The sequence below is a fragment of the Pleurodeles waltl genome, chromosome 10, assembly GCF_031143425.1.
Source record: "Pleurodeles waltl isolate 20211129_DDA chromosome 10, aPleWal1.hap1.20221129, whole genome shotgun sequence".
Taxonomy (NCBI): domain Eukaryota; kingdom Metazoa; phylum Chordata; class Amphibia; order Caudata; family Salamandridae; genus Pleurodeles; species Pleurodeles waltl.
This window is the reverse complement of record NC_090449.1, coordinates 1,020,232,716-1,020,247,348: the sequence shown is the minus strand read 5'-3', so window position 1 is coordinate 1,020,247,348 and position 14,633 is coordinate 1,020,232,716. Positions and strand designations below refer to the sequence as shown.

Sequence of the window (14,633 nt, the reverse complement as noted above, 5' to 3'; positions counted from 1 at the left end):
GGAAAACATTCCAGGACTTTGGCAGCAGTCTCCGCAAGCTTTTTTATTTTTTTATTTTTTAGGAGCGGGTTTGGGATTGGGGTGGGCGCAAAAGCGCCTCTTAGGTGCTTCTTGGTACAAGGCCCCACCCCCCCAAGGCTCCGCCCCTCCTCACACTGTGAGGTTTTTGGTGAAGTTGGCAGGTCAGTTTTGGCCACATGGGAAGTCAGGAAAATAAGTCAGGAGCATGGGGTCGAAGGTCAGCAACCTCACAACTAGACAATACCTCACCCACCCATGCTTTTGTGACTCATGGGATAGGCAGCCTATGCGTGCATGTTTAATTATTTTTTATGCCCAGAAAAAGTACAAACATTTACTGAAGAAGCTTGGACACTCCGCGGCAAAGGACAAGGAATCGGCGGTGCATGCGTAGAGCAGGTTCCAGGGAGTGGTGTTGGGGTGCATTGGAGCAGAGGAATATATTTCCTAATAGTAAGTGCACCTCTAATAAAATTAAGGACTGCACAACACATTTTTACAGAATCTATCCGTTGTAGATACTGAAAGCCCAGGTTATATGATCTAAAATTCATGGGCCGTAAACTGGCACTAAAAACTGGGATTGCAATGTTTTATAAAGGGAACAAAAACACATAAAAGGAACAGTAAATTGAACAGAGCAATTGTCGCAGGGGCATTTAGGAAGATTATCGAACCAGGTACCTTGTTGTGGGAAAGCAAACAAGAAATATGGAGAGCACAGCCGTAACCTAGTCAGATACAGTCTGAATTGCGAGGTCTTTGTAAATGGTAAGTTGAGCTATAGCTTAGATCGAGGGGGATGAAGTGAGATATCTCTCCTGAGAAGGCATCCAGAGAGTGTCGGCTTGGTGTAGGTTCTGGCAGTCGGCATAAAATAAAGCCCTTATCCGAGCTTTCGCTGCGACACATAGTTCAGGATTCGCATACAGCTCTGGACTCCCAACCTTAAAAAGGTACTCTTAACATAGGCTAGCCGTGGGATGCTAGCCACCTTGTCAAGGGCCATGCGATCTGAAATTATATTTTTTTGTGAGGCCTAGCTCACTTGATTGCCTCACTTTAGCCCATAACAAAAGAGGAGCTGGACTAAAAAGATCTTCAAAATAGGGCAGGTCAACCTCAGAATGACAAAAGAAGGTGGCTGTGCCCAAGGGAACTCAAAGTAATCTACACAGAAAGCTGTTTTGCAATTTCTCAAAATTATTGTTGTTGCAAAACATCCACAAACCTGCCCCATAACAGCCAACTGAGATGAAGTTCACTCAAATCTCACCCACTCTGTCACCCACAAATACATACACACGTGTTCCCTAGCAACCTTAGGGTATCAAGATTAGGGAAGGATTAGTGAAGAAACCTAGTCCACTCCATGACCCCATAGAATATCGTTTTCCATTCTGTGCCTTGGAGGTATTTCAGCATTCAGTTTTTTTATTTTTATGCAAGCATGTAAACTATGTAGAAAATTGGATGGCCTCTTAATATTTTCTCAACTTTTTACCAAAAAATTGGCAATGATAAGCCAAGAATCCTTTGGACCATCAAACAGTTTAAAAGTAAATGTGCTGATAGTTTGGAGTGACATCTGGTGATCTTAAAGTTCACCACTCAAGACCGTCTGCGCCATAGTGGGAGGAGCACTTCAATGGGTCTGCATGCAGGAGGTGCAAAACTAATGTTACTGCCCAGTTCTCATTGTTCACATCAAGGAACTTGAACTTCCTGGAGTCAAACAATATATTTCAATTCTTTCTGGATAGTATCTGTTATGAAATGTAAATCTGCTGAAAAGTGAGACTTTTTAAAGCTACATTCATAAAGGGCCATCCAGTGTAGAGGAAAAAAGTCAGTGACCTTCTGCCGGTCCTGCATCGCTAACCATTACCTACAGTAGGTATTATTATGGAATATACCTTTTGATGACATCTGCTTGGGTTTTGAGACCTATTGTCACTTCTCCCAGCGCTGCAGCGTGCTCATCAGGCCTTTCCCAGGACCTGCGCCTCCAGCCTAGATCAAATGCGTTGCTGCGGCTACCAGAAATTATTTCAACAGCCCCCGGTACGTTCTCAGGACAAGACTTTGAATGGAGTTTGAGTTGCTGAAACAATCCTTTGTCTCTGAGTCAGATATTCAGTATTCAGTATTCGGTTCCTGAAATTCCCTGCCCACTCATTAAAAGCCTGTCTGAAAAGTACATTTGAAGCCCAAGGCAGTCCCTGCTACCAGTGACTACAAAAAGCCATCACATCCTTCCAAACTGAGGAGTCAGCGTTTAAGTTGGGTGATGTTTTCTGTACGGCCTGGAAACAAGGTAGTCAACAGAAAACTGAAACTAATTTAGTATTACCAGGATATATCTCCCCTAAAGAACTCTGCCATCTTGCGTCCCCTGAATAATTTGTACCTGGTAGGGAAACCACAACCATATTTATAAGAAGTCATTAATAGACAGACCTGCAGAGAGATCTTGTACAAGCACCTATTGGGCTTACCAGTGGCTGACTTTATCTGGCATGGGCCTATCAGGGGAGGAAGGGGCATCCAGGCTATGCAGTTACAGGAATGAATCTTAGCAGCAGCTTTTGTGTTGCTGTCCCAAGCTAGACACTGCTAGGAGGTTTCTGCTCAAGAACATTTTCTTGACCCAAGTGGTTCACACCTGTCTGGAGGCATCATATTGCGGTGCTGGAAATTTGTTGAGGAACTAAGGACTCTGCTTCGACCGCAAATGTCTGAGCCTTGTTATACCCTGACTTCTCAAAAGCTGATAATTGATTACTGCACACAGAAAACCTGAATCCTGTTAGCCGTGCGGCCTAGAGGCTCTTGAACTAATAAGAGAATGTAGGCGGTACAGGGGTATTACTATCATGACGTCCACCTGTGGGGCCAGTTTCGTAAGACATTAGTTTTGTTATTCCTTGATATTGACTGTGCCTTCTATTTTCTTTGCTCTTCCATTGATTTGGCACGGCTTATTGTATTTTTCTCTTTAATCCACCTCTCCCCCTTGTACCTCCTTGCATGCTAAACACCCCTTTATCAGCAGGTGTATTGATAAAGGACTTTTAGACCTAGCAGCCTACATAGTCTACAGTGAATACCCTAATGTGTTAGCCTACGCGTGGTACATATTACTGCACTATATGAGGCACTGTGGGGCTGATTTAAGAAACGTAGCGCTGCATGCAATGCAACGCCACTTTTCTTGCACCCCTTAGCGCCCCCTACCGCCACCTTGTGCGCGCTGTATTTAAAATACGTCTCACTATGGCACAGGGTAGGGGCAATAGCGTCAGAATTCCTGATGCTGTTGATGTACTCCGCAGGAGTATCGCCAACATTTAGGCACTACTCCTGCAGAGTACATAGGGGCCCATTGTATTCAATGCATACCCCTTTTTAATGCCTGCTCTGAGCAGGGGTTAAAAGTGCCGAAAAAAATGGCGCAAGGAAATCTCTTAGATTTCCTTGCACCATTCTAACGCCCCCCCTTACATACATTATGCCTGGCGCAGGCAAAATGTGGTGCAAGGGTTTACAAAGTGGCGCAATGCATGCACTTCGCCACTTTGTAAAGATGGTGCGTGTAAAAAGCCACTTTAGCACCTCCTTAACGTAAAAAAAATGACACTAAGGTGGTGCTAGGGCCTCTTAAACCAGGCTCTTTGTCTTTGCTTTATTTGCACTAGATGTAGCTGTTTGTCTCTGCTCTTTTTGCCGTCCATGCCCTTCAGTCTAGGAGGATCCCTTTGCACATGTGGGGTGCAGTGAGTAGAAAGGTCCTTATTGAGGTGTCTAAGCTGGTGAAAAAAACCTATTTTTTCCTCTACTTACTGTGCAGTTTGAGTTCTTAATAATTTTAATGTGATATTTAATCATGGTTGTTCTTTTCATTGTATGGAAATACATTTTATTATTGTATGTATAGATATTGTTATTTTTTTCCATATCTAAAACAATAAAAATTGACATAGCAGAACTTTTACCTCTTTATGTTTCATGTCTGACGCTGCACAGTGCACCTTGCTGCTGGCACGTTGCAGACTGACACCACTGGCGTAACGAAACTTAAGGGGGTCCCCTTGCAAAGTACCTGGAGGGGGCCCCCCTCCTTCCTGGACCCAGTCAGGGGCCTGCCGCCCGTGCACAGTGTACTGTGCTGAGGGGGGACCTCCTGGAGCTTGGGGGGCCTTCCCCTCACTGCGGACCTGCCGGGTCCTTTGTTACGCCACTGACTGACACCTGTCAAGTCATGTACTGAAACCTTGGTGTCCCCTTCCTTTGCTCCAATCACCCCATCTGTGGACATTATCTCCTATATTTCCATATTGTTACAGAAAATGAGCAGGTTGGAGCTTTTTGTGGGGATCCGCAATCTGTTGGTGTGTGCTCTCCTTAATGTGGCCGCCGATGTGGTTGAAGAAATTAAATGAAGTGTAGATTTATATAGCGCTGCTTATCACCTGTGAGGGTTTCAAGGCGCTGACCATGGGCATGGGGAGATGAAGTGATTTGCCCAGAATCACAGGATGTTGCGCAGAAGCTGAGACTGGAACCCGGATCTCCAGCTCCCGAGGCGGTCACTCTGAGCGCTGCACTACATCCTCTCCCCTAGAGAGAAAGAGAGGATCAGTACATAACACAGAAGTGCTGCTGGGGAGCTCCCTCCATTCAGTCAGGGGATGGGTCACTGCAGCTGCTCGAGCAACCCGCTTTGCCGCCCCTCAATTAGAACAGCTAATCCTGTGGCAGCTGTCCCTCTGTCGGCTCGAGATAGTGAGCCCGCATTATCTGGGAGGCGGGGTTTTAAATTTGTACGAACACTGCAGATTAGGTCTTCTTGGTTCTCACTGTTGAGGCAGGGAGGGATGTGTGGAGGTGGACAAGGCTGGATCATTGTGCTCTTTGGCACAGGCTAGACCTGCTTATACAGTTTATTTGATGAAAACCATGCTTGCCAATAGAGAGATCATGGGATTGTTGGTAAGGATAATTTTGTTCCTGCACATGGGGTTGGCTATGCACTGATCCTACTGACCTTATGCCAGTACCGTATGGTTAGGCAACCTCTTTTTTCTCCTGAGCTGACAGTTTCAATTGTGGGGGGAAGAGGGCAGATCAGTGCCTGGTCTGTCCTTTGCCCTGTTGAGTAGCCTCTGCTCTGTTGAGTAGCTTACCAGTGCACATGCGGTAAGGTAACCGTATGCCCCACCAATCACATGATCCCTACAATCTTGACCCCTTCCCCAAGAGATTTCCACAACTTCTTCCAGGTAAACTTTCAGTCAACATTCAAGTAACCATCCATCGATAAACCCTTAGGTCATGTTTTTGATGCATACTTCTTAAAAGGGATGGGAGGTGAACTGGGTTCTTTAATACATCCCAGCGCACACTGTCTCATGATTTATTTAGAGTTGCAGGCCGAATTAATTTCGAGTACTTTTAAGCACAACCTCACTTAAAGACAATCTATTTTGCCTTGGAGCAAAATAATCATAGACCACCAGCAAGGAATCTCCTAGCTGCTTCTTTATTGTAAAGTAGTAGATATAAAACAATGACCTTTTCATTTGTATATTTTGAACTAAAATTCAGTCCATTTCACTAACATTTTTGAAAATCTGAAATCAGTGCATAGCATGTTTCTAACTGATATTCCCAACTTTCAAAAGACTCATGAGCATTCCCAGGAGTGTGCATGGATCATAATGGAGATCGTTGATTTCCATGAGTAGGGTTCTCCTATTGACCTGCATTTACTCTAGTAGATTGTGCACAGAGTATTAGTAAACATGCTCATCAGGTCTTTTTTTTTACTCCTCCTTTCTAGGCAGCGAAACCCATTCCACTCTTCCTCATGATTGATGAAGGTGCTCAATAAACATTGCACCCCGGAAACACATGAACACCAACCTTTTTTAAAGGGAAGATCTGCCTAGCGGTTTCCAAGCTGTTAATGACTTTGCAAACTGTTTGTGAACACCCCCACAAAGTCCAGACTTCATGGGAATCCCAAAGAGTTTGCATAGGCATCTCCCTTGCCCTCGCTGGTTTGTACCCAAGAAAACCCTGCTCATCCCATGATCCTACGCTTATAACAACTAAAATTCCCCCATACTAGTGGCTTTACTGAAAGTTGTGACCAGAAATATCCACAGTTCCTATTTTTTCACCAAAGTCTGATTGTGAAGAAAGAAATGTCTTGACCAACGATTGGTTATCAACAGCGGTTCCATCCCTACCTGCCAAGAGGAAGCCATCAATGGGTCCTTCATTGGGTCAACCAGAAAGTGCATATGAAAGCTCTTATCACAAGTGTTTGGAATGCTTTTAAAATTTGGAGATGTTAATCACTGCAAGCCAAAACTTCTCTTGGTCGAAGCTCACATGGCTCTTGAATCTGCCTTCCTAATTTACGACTTGTGTTGGTTAAACGTCAACCGATGCTACTTCCTCTGCAAAACTAAGGATGCTTCTAGGAAAATGGGTTATTCATCTGTTGTACCTCAAAATAAGACAGATGTTGAGCACTTCACATCTATATCTTGGAGGCCTATAATTTTGGGATCCTGGGAGGGAAAGCGATGGGATTGCTTCTAAGTCTCATTGGTCAAGTCTAACCATTCACGACTTCTGGCTTCAGGTTTCGTGTCCAATAGTCCTTGGCACGTGACTGCAGTAGTGTGCTGAAAAATGGACGACTGCACTCTTCCACGTTTTACGTCTGCACGCAACGCCTTGTATGGATCCAGGTTCTGCATAAAAGCAGGCAGCGAGTTGCACAACTCCACAGATTATGGCCCCAACCTTACCTCGTGGTGCGCGTGGGGTTCTGCAGAGTATTGCACTGAGGAGCTTTGCACAACGCTGGCTTCATTTTTACCTTCCTGTGAGACTTGCTCCTCATGTTCTGGCATCCTACCCCACTCCCTTGGCTACTGGTGGCTGTGAAAATACAGGGCTGAGTCCCTTTAGATCAAGTAAAGTGGACAGAAAATCACAATTTTTAACCGCCCTCGAAACTTGTGAAATATAACATGATGTGCCTTTAAATTTTAAAAATGATTTTGTCCTTGGGCAAGAAACCCATCTGAAGTTATATATTCAGTTGTTTCCAAAAGAAGAAAATGAAGACGATGGAAAATGGAGCGAATCAGCCCACTCAAGTGCAAGACTGCTTTGTCCAATGCATTTTGTGGAGGATGCTCAGAGGCCTGGATAATTGTGAAGCCATCAGGACATGGTCCTGAGAGCGCGCCCGGATGCTATTGTTTGGGGAGTGGAGCTGTAGCTGCTCGTTGGTGGTATTTTGTGCAGTTTTGGGAGCTTTAAGGAAGGAGGGTGCTCACAAGCCCACGGAGGTGGCTGATCCAATGCAGGAAGGTGTAGAAAGGAGCTTGGCTAACAGTAGGTACCGCCTCAGGAGCTCCTGCAGGGATCCCACCCAGGCTATGGATCTGTGCCAGGTGAGTCTGTTTCACCTTCTGGCCGGGATGCAGCATAGATGCCCTGCACTCTAATGCAACTACGAAAAATGAGTTTCCTGCACCTGTATGCATAGTAAAGTACAGATATAATAGTTTTATAGTGGCCCCCCATCTCCCTGGGCCCTGGTACTACTGCACCTTCTGCACTAATGATAGCTATGCCCCTGCTTGGGGTTCTGTCTGCAGGTGCATAGCTGCCAAGTTTCCCCAAGCCCATGCGTGAGTATCCTGTTCCACTTCGGGTTTTCTCTTTGCATTCTTGGAGTTGGTGTCGGGTTTTATAATGGAAAAACAAGACTACAAGTCCCAGAATTCAAAGAAAATACATAGAATGGAGCCGCCCATCTCGCATGGACCTGGGAAACTTGGCAGGGCTGCATGTGGGGCCAGTAAGAAGATATATGGGCCTTGAAGTTGTATTTTCATGCTGAAATAGGAACAGGTTAACGAAGCATGTCCCACGATTTCTTTAATGGATTCCACAGAGCACTTTGCAGCTTGCTGAAACGTTCAGCACTTAGGACAGCCATCCTTATCGGTCAATGATTAACTGGTTCTCCATTTAAAAAGTATTTGCCTGAACACATTGTTTTGCAAATCACAAGGTTAACTGCAGTGATGATCAGAGAAATGTTCACCTTTAGAAGGACTAGAGGAAGTTGAGCTCCATGGTGACTACAGAAGGTGGTCCTCTTGGGCACCATCAGCTTGGGAATGCTGGTTTAGCCCGGCAAGCCTTAAATGTGGCCACTTTTCTGGGTGACCAAATATCACTGCGCTTATAGCAGCAACAATCCTTGCACAGGGCCCTGATGTTGATGAGATTACTGTGCACTCCCTGCTTCTTTGCTCGCCAGACCTGATATTGCTCACTTAATTCGCTGATGCTTTTGTGAACAAAGAACCGACCTGTTGCCCCTGGAAGACGCATCCTTACCTGCATTGCCTTCCAGCTTTAGCAGCAGAGCCCAGATCTTGCACTGCCCCTCTGCTGCTTGGTGGCAAGAGGAAACATCACAGTGACACAGAGCTCAGCCGACATGCTGGCTGATCACATCACTATAACATTAGTGACTGCTCTAGAGAGCATTAACATATAGCTATAATATCGTGCCTGCACAATTATGCATGCCAAGCCAAAGGTGAAGGGTTGGAACAAGTGGGGGTATTCCAGAATATCAGCAACAGAATATCACGGGGCCAAACACAATTTAGAAAAAAAACATCGAGCAACAAAACATTGTGAAGGTAAGTTTAGAGTAAACATGGGGTTACTATACTTAACTATATATATATTCACCTTGACTATATATTTGTCTTTAAGGTACTTAGATATCGAGTTAAGAATAGTAAATCTGTAATTAACTTTCTCTGTATTTTGGTCCTCGATGTTTTTGCTGCAGTTTTTTGGCACCACAATAATTTTGCCCTCAATATTCTGCCATACAGCCAGGAGTGGGCCATCTGTATCCGAACACCCTCTGGAATGATTATTAATCACATTAGAACACGCTGGTTTGCAGCAGCAATGCTTATGGTTTTTCGATTTTCAAATGTAATGTTAACTGTGTGGCTTTTGTCTGGTGTACTTTTTTAGCAATGTCCGTGGTAGGCATTGTTGTGTGATATCATTGGCCTTACAGTCAGAAGGGATAAGAGGTCGAGGAAGCAAAAGCTGTGAGCCATATTCTGATTGGCTGGTAGGACACGGTTATATCACAAGTTCCGGAACAGATAGTAGTCCTTTATTACCAGGGAGAGCCTTTTCTCTGAGCCATCTGATTGGTCAATCAATGGACTTCATATTCTAATATTAGGAAAGAGGTTGCTACCATGGAGCATCTAAGCACTTTGACCCCCAAAGTCTGTGCCTTAGATACCCAGTAGATGCACACCCCGCAAACCCAACAAGAAGACCTCTGGTCGAGGTCCTCTTGAGCAAGACACTCAGAGCTGTGGTCGTTCCAGCAAAAACCTATTTTACCACGACATTCTTCCCTTGGAAGTTTTAGGGTAACCTCAGATACAATGAAGAGAAGAGAAAGGGTGTTGGAGTTCAAAGGGGGGATGTCAATATTTGAAATTGATATTTTTCCCCTCCATATTAAACGGTTTGTGCTGTTTGTCTTCCTGTAGGACGCCCGCCAGAAGTTCCGATCAGTTTTGGTGGAAGCAACGGTGAAGCTCGATGAATTGCTGAAGAAGATTGGGAAGGCAGTGGAAGACTCCAAGCCGTACTGGGAGGCCCGCAGAGTGGCCCGACAGGTAAGCACCTGAATGTACCAAGTGTTTGATGGATAGCACGAATCAGTAAAGAAGATATCCGAACATCGCCTCCAGTCTTCACCTAAACGAGAACCCCTTGCTCTGTTTATCGGTCATTTTACCAATTTAAAGCATGAACGTCTCTCTTCGACCAATGTAATCAGCATTGTGCCAAATAATCCTCTGGTTGTTTCTGTTGTTGCTAGATTTGGTGCATTGCTCCTCTCCTGGGTAGTTGGATACATTACACGTTAACTTGGTTCAACCATTGGTAACAAACAACAATCAATTATGTCTGTTTTTTATTTCTCATGATAGTTAGGCAATAAAGACCACCTTTGGGTTGATGGAACTCAACATTCCAAACAACTTGTAACCTTTGGGATGGCGATGAGGCTTTGTTTACTTAAAAATTGTTGTCATGTCAGGTTCTTCTGTTAATTTGGGAGTTCTGGGGCTTCAGGATGTCATACTTTTGTGAGTCATGATGCATATTTCTCTTTTAACAATATCAAAGGGCTTTTAGATTGTCCTTGAAATTAGATTTGGTAGCCACACCAGGACAACTCCAAGCCTCTTGGTGCTTTAGAAGACCAGAATGCCAAGAACACAATTGCTGTAGATTCAGACTCTCCTTGGTGTCAGTCTCTGTCCCTGTCTTTCTGCCCACCTGAAGGCCATTCATGAAAGAGATAGCCCTGCTTGCCAGACATATAAGAATTGTTACCTCCTACAACATCCCAGGACGGTAGGCATTGCTGAATTTTTAAAGCCTTTATTGTTAAATTTGAATACTTGGGTGAGGAATTGTGGCCGCATACACCAACTTCTTCGCCAGACGTTTGCATAACCTGCCACCATCAAGACTTTGACCTCCTCTCCCCTCTTCCATAGTGCTCTGATGCTACCATCTGGTGGATTGCAGGGCTTCACATCAAAATTAGGAAATGCCTCTATGTTTCTTGACTATGAGCCAATGACGCACAAGTGCAATAGCCTGAACAGCTTCAGTGAGGAAATGTTGTCTAATGGTTAAGCTAGTGAGCAACTGAGTGGGGGAATGCGTAAAAACAAACATTTGACACATTTAACGTACCAAGCAGCCTCAAGTACCATCACCTCATATGATCTAGAATAGCAGATTTTTCACACTATTGCAGCAGCGGCGTTGTCTCAGGGTCTAATGGTTGAAACCTTGGTGGCTGACAAAGCAGAGGGTCTCCGTCCCACCAGCACTGCTAAGAGCTCTTTGAGCAGACAGATGTCTACAAAGTGCAAACATTGAATGAATTATGTCTTGGGATTTTACCCCATGATATGCCGGGCCTAGCACATGGAAACATTTAATGGTCAGCGATGCTGTTTACACTGGACCTGCTACATCTTCAGAACATTTTGTAGGGCTCTATGGGCACCAGTGATGTGATTATGGATTTCCAGCTCCGCAGCAAGCTGCATGGCCATATTCTGGTCCGCCTTCAAGGCTGTGAAGAAGACACTTGGGAACTCCAATGTGGATTAGACCACCACTGTATCTATTAGACTTCAAATGCACCCTCCCCACTATGACCAATGACTTTCTGACAAGCAGAATTACATTCTTCAGAGTCTCAGCTGCTGAAAACATGTCTGACTCTGTTGATTATCTGGGGTCTGGTGGCCACAAATGAGTTAAGATTAACATCTGCACTTCAAACCTTAGGGTGAATGGTATTAGTCATACCACAAATGGGAGACTCTCAGGGAAACAGTGATTGTTGAATTTGAGGCTGGAAATTCTTATCCAAATTTCACTGAATTGTGTGATCTTGGGACAAATCTCTTTTTCCTCCACACCTGCAAAACTTCAGAGCATTTCAAAAGTAGCTACCCTTCATTAGTGTTGTCACTAGGTATGTTGACGGTGGAACAGCGAGTCAACCTGTTGGGAATGCGGTCTCTTCATTGAACCTCGCCGGCACAAATAAGATGTGGGCAACAGTGACAAGAAGAGTTAGAGTACACGCATATTCAAATACTGAAAGTATGATTTCAACTTTGGAGCCAGTCGGCAAGGGTTGGTGCTTAGGCCATACAGTTAGGGTCAGCAAAAAGTGTAGCGGTGTAACAAGGCCACACAGGGCCCTAATGCAAACTTGCAAGTGGGCCACTCGTTCCCAGATGTGGTAGGAAAAAGCAGCCGTTACATGGATAATAATGAGCCCCCCGTGCACCTGGACCACGGTGCCACTGCACCTGCTGCTTCATTGATAGCTATGCTTTTGAGCAAGTTTTATTTAGCCATTAAGCACTATATAAATTTTAGACATTTACAAGGCATGGTTTTACAAAGGAGCATGCATTGTTGCGTTGTGAAGCACTTGTGCTGTGAGGTCATTTGTGTGGTGCTTTGTGGCCCGATTTCAAGCTCAGGTGTTTGACAATTGAGCAGTTTTAATATTGTTTCACAAGGAAGAACAGAAAATTGAAATCTATTGTATTTCATTTGCATTTACATAGCGCTTACTACCCCTGATGAGGTGTTGAAGCGCTTTACTCTGTGGAGCATGCTGTTCTGGAATCCAAGGGTAATGGTCCATCCAGTGGTTGTTGTTGGTTAGTTGGGTTAGTTTGTGCTTTGAAGGAGAACTTTCATACATTTACTTCAGTGTCTTTGTGGTGGCTCACATTAGTAGGAGTTGGGTATGGTCAGTAGTGGGTAAGTAGGTGAGTTGCGGAGGATGGTTTGTGTGATTAGTAGATGAGCCAGAGGAAACTAGGTATTGCTATGTTGCAAAGTATGACATTCAAAGAAGGACAGGTTTTGATCCTTGAGCTGAAGGGTCACCAATTTGCTGAACTACAATAATAGAGATTAAAGCAAACACATGCATGGCTTACAGTAGGCTGTATTCAACGACAAAGAGTTATGCACAAGTAAGCACAAGTAAGCGGAGGGTCATTCAAAGAAAAAAAGGAGAGGCATCAATTTGAGATTTTGAGTCAAGACCCAAATTGTCATTCAGGATTTAGGAACAAAGATTATACTTTTGAAACAGAGTCTACTCTGAGGATGCCGAATTGTAAAAAGAAACCTAATTATTTGCATGTGAGATAGTGCTAATATAGGTACTACAATCAGGGGAACATTCTGTCCACTGCTAGCTTGCACTAGACTTCCGCAGAAGTAAGGACAGCTGATCACCCCAGGGGTTGGAAATGTAAAGTAATGGCTAGACACATGTACTGGAAAATATCAAGAGCTTTACACTGCAGTGAATGAAGCATAACCTCATGATCAAAGCAATGTCGGAGAATTTACAGAGTAACATCCAGTGCAAACATCGAAAAGGAGATTCTGTAAATGCTTGATCAGATGCCTTCTGAGTCTAACCTTAAGGTTTGCCTCACAGTATAATTTACCGAAGCAAAGTGAGATCCATTTGGATGCCTTTGTTTTAGCCTGGCACAGGACGGGTGAGGATAGCTTCCCAGACAGTGGAAGTGCATTGCCTGCATTCTCATATCTGGGGGATGGAGACCCAGACACTAAAGTGAGAAGGGAGAGACCTGGTACCTTTTGCAATTCAATGAGTCCTTTTGTTTAACAAGGAGATGTAGATTTTTCTTTCTGAGCACTGCTATTTGTGAATGGCAGGGGTGAGGTGTGGGACTGCAGTTTTTGTTAGGGTCGGGCTCAAAGCACTCTGTCCGTGGTGTAATCTCTCTATGGGCTTCTAACCACGCCCATGAGTTTGGTTGGTTCATGGGCTTGCCTTGTACTGTTCGCTTCATTTTAGCTGTGAAAGGCATACCTACGTTATGCCTTTTCCGGTGTTTGGCCCTCCTCCAGTGCTCTGGTAAACTACTGAAAACATACAAGGCTCCATGTTTTCAGTATGGTTTCTGCGCTATTTTTTCTCCTAATTTCGTAGGCAGCACAATCTCGCTGTGCAGAAGTCGAGCGCTTTGCATGACATCGACCAGGTTACATGGATATTTGCACTTTTGCTTGTTACATGGAGAATTGCACTTATGCCAATACGTTTCACTGCGAGCGAACTTCTGTTTCCTTTTGTGTGTCTCTGTCATGCTTCATGGTGGCCATGGGCCTGCTTTACTGTTCAGTTGATGTGGCAAGAAAAGTCCGGTTAGGAGTTTAAAACGAGAATAGCTCTAACTCGAGCATATGCGAGAGCCGTTGCATTGTAAATGCTTGTTTTTCATGTGGGGAAGTTTATAGGCCAGGCCTGTCCTTTCTTCTTGACTGCTGCTTCAGGAACAATGGCACAGTCAGGTACTGTGATCTCACCCACATTTCATCATAGGAACAGAGGCAAGCCCGTTATCTCATCTGCATTATCGTGCGTCTTAATTATTGCTTCTAATTAGCCGCAAATGCTGCAGGAGATGGCCGGCCCAAGGCTTCCAGCAGCGGCGCGCGCCCGTCCTAGGCTGCGGAACTGCAGCGCGTGACCGCCCAAGCAGCGCTTGCACGTCGATATTGTTTTCATTGCCCCAATTAAGTGATTTTGCAACATTGATCCCTGGGTAGGGCTGTATTACTTTGTGTCGGTGTACACGGGCTGCCAGGGGAGTGCAACTCCTGATCATATTTATGGCTGCGGCTGCCAGGCCGGCTCTGCCTGCCAGGAATGAGAACCAAGCCGCTGCCCTGCTCTGGGAAGAGGGCATCCCGATGAATGTGCTTGTGCCGGAGTGAATCCGGGGGTTGGCACTACTGTCAGAGAAAACCCCCTGTCATTTGTTCATGTTTTGAGATTCTGGAAGAGTCAGGGACTGGTATTTATATAATAATTTGTGTCAAAATACTCGAGATATTTTTTAATGGGGCAATCCTGACCCTTT

The 14,633-nt window shown here is 44.7% G+C and overlaps 1 protein-coding gene across 1 annotated transcript in view; it reads left to right on the top strand.

The window, feature by feature from the left end:
- The window catches only part of SH3BP5 (SH3 domain binding protein 5), a 196,307-nt gene that overhangs the window by 59,671 nt on the left and 122,003 nt on the right, over nucleotides 1–14,633 (top strand). The window contains exon 3 of the mRNA XM_069211932.1: nucleotides 9,657–9,785. Within this exon, the coding sequence (XP_069068033.1) occupies nucleotides 9,657–9,785 (129 nt within the window). The remainder of the gene's footprint in view (nucleotides 1–9,656; nucleotides 9,786–14,633) is intronic.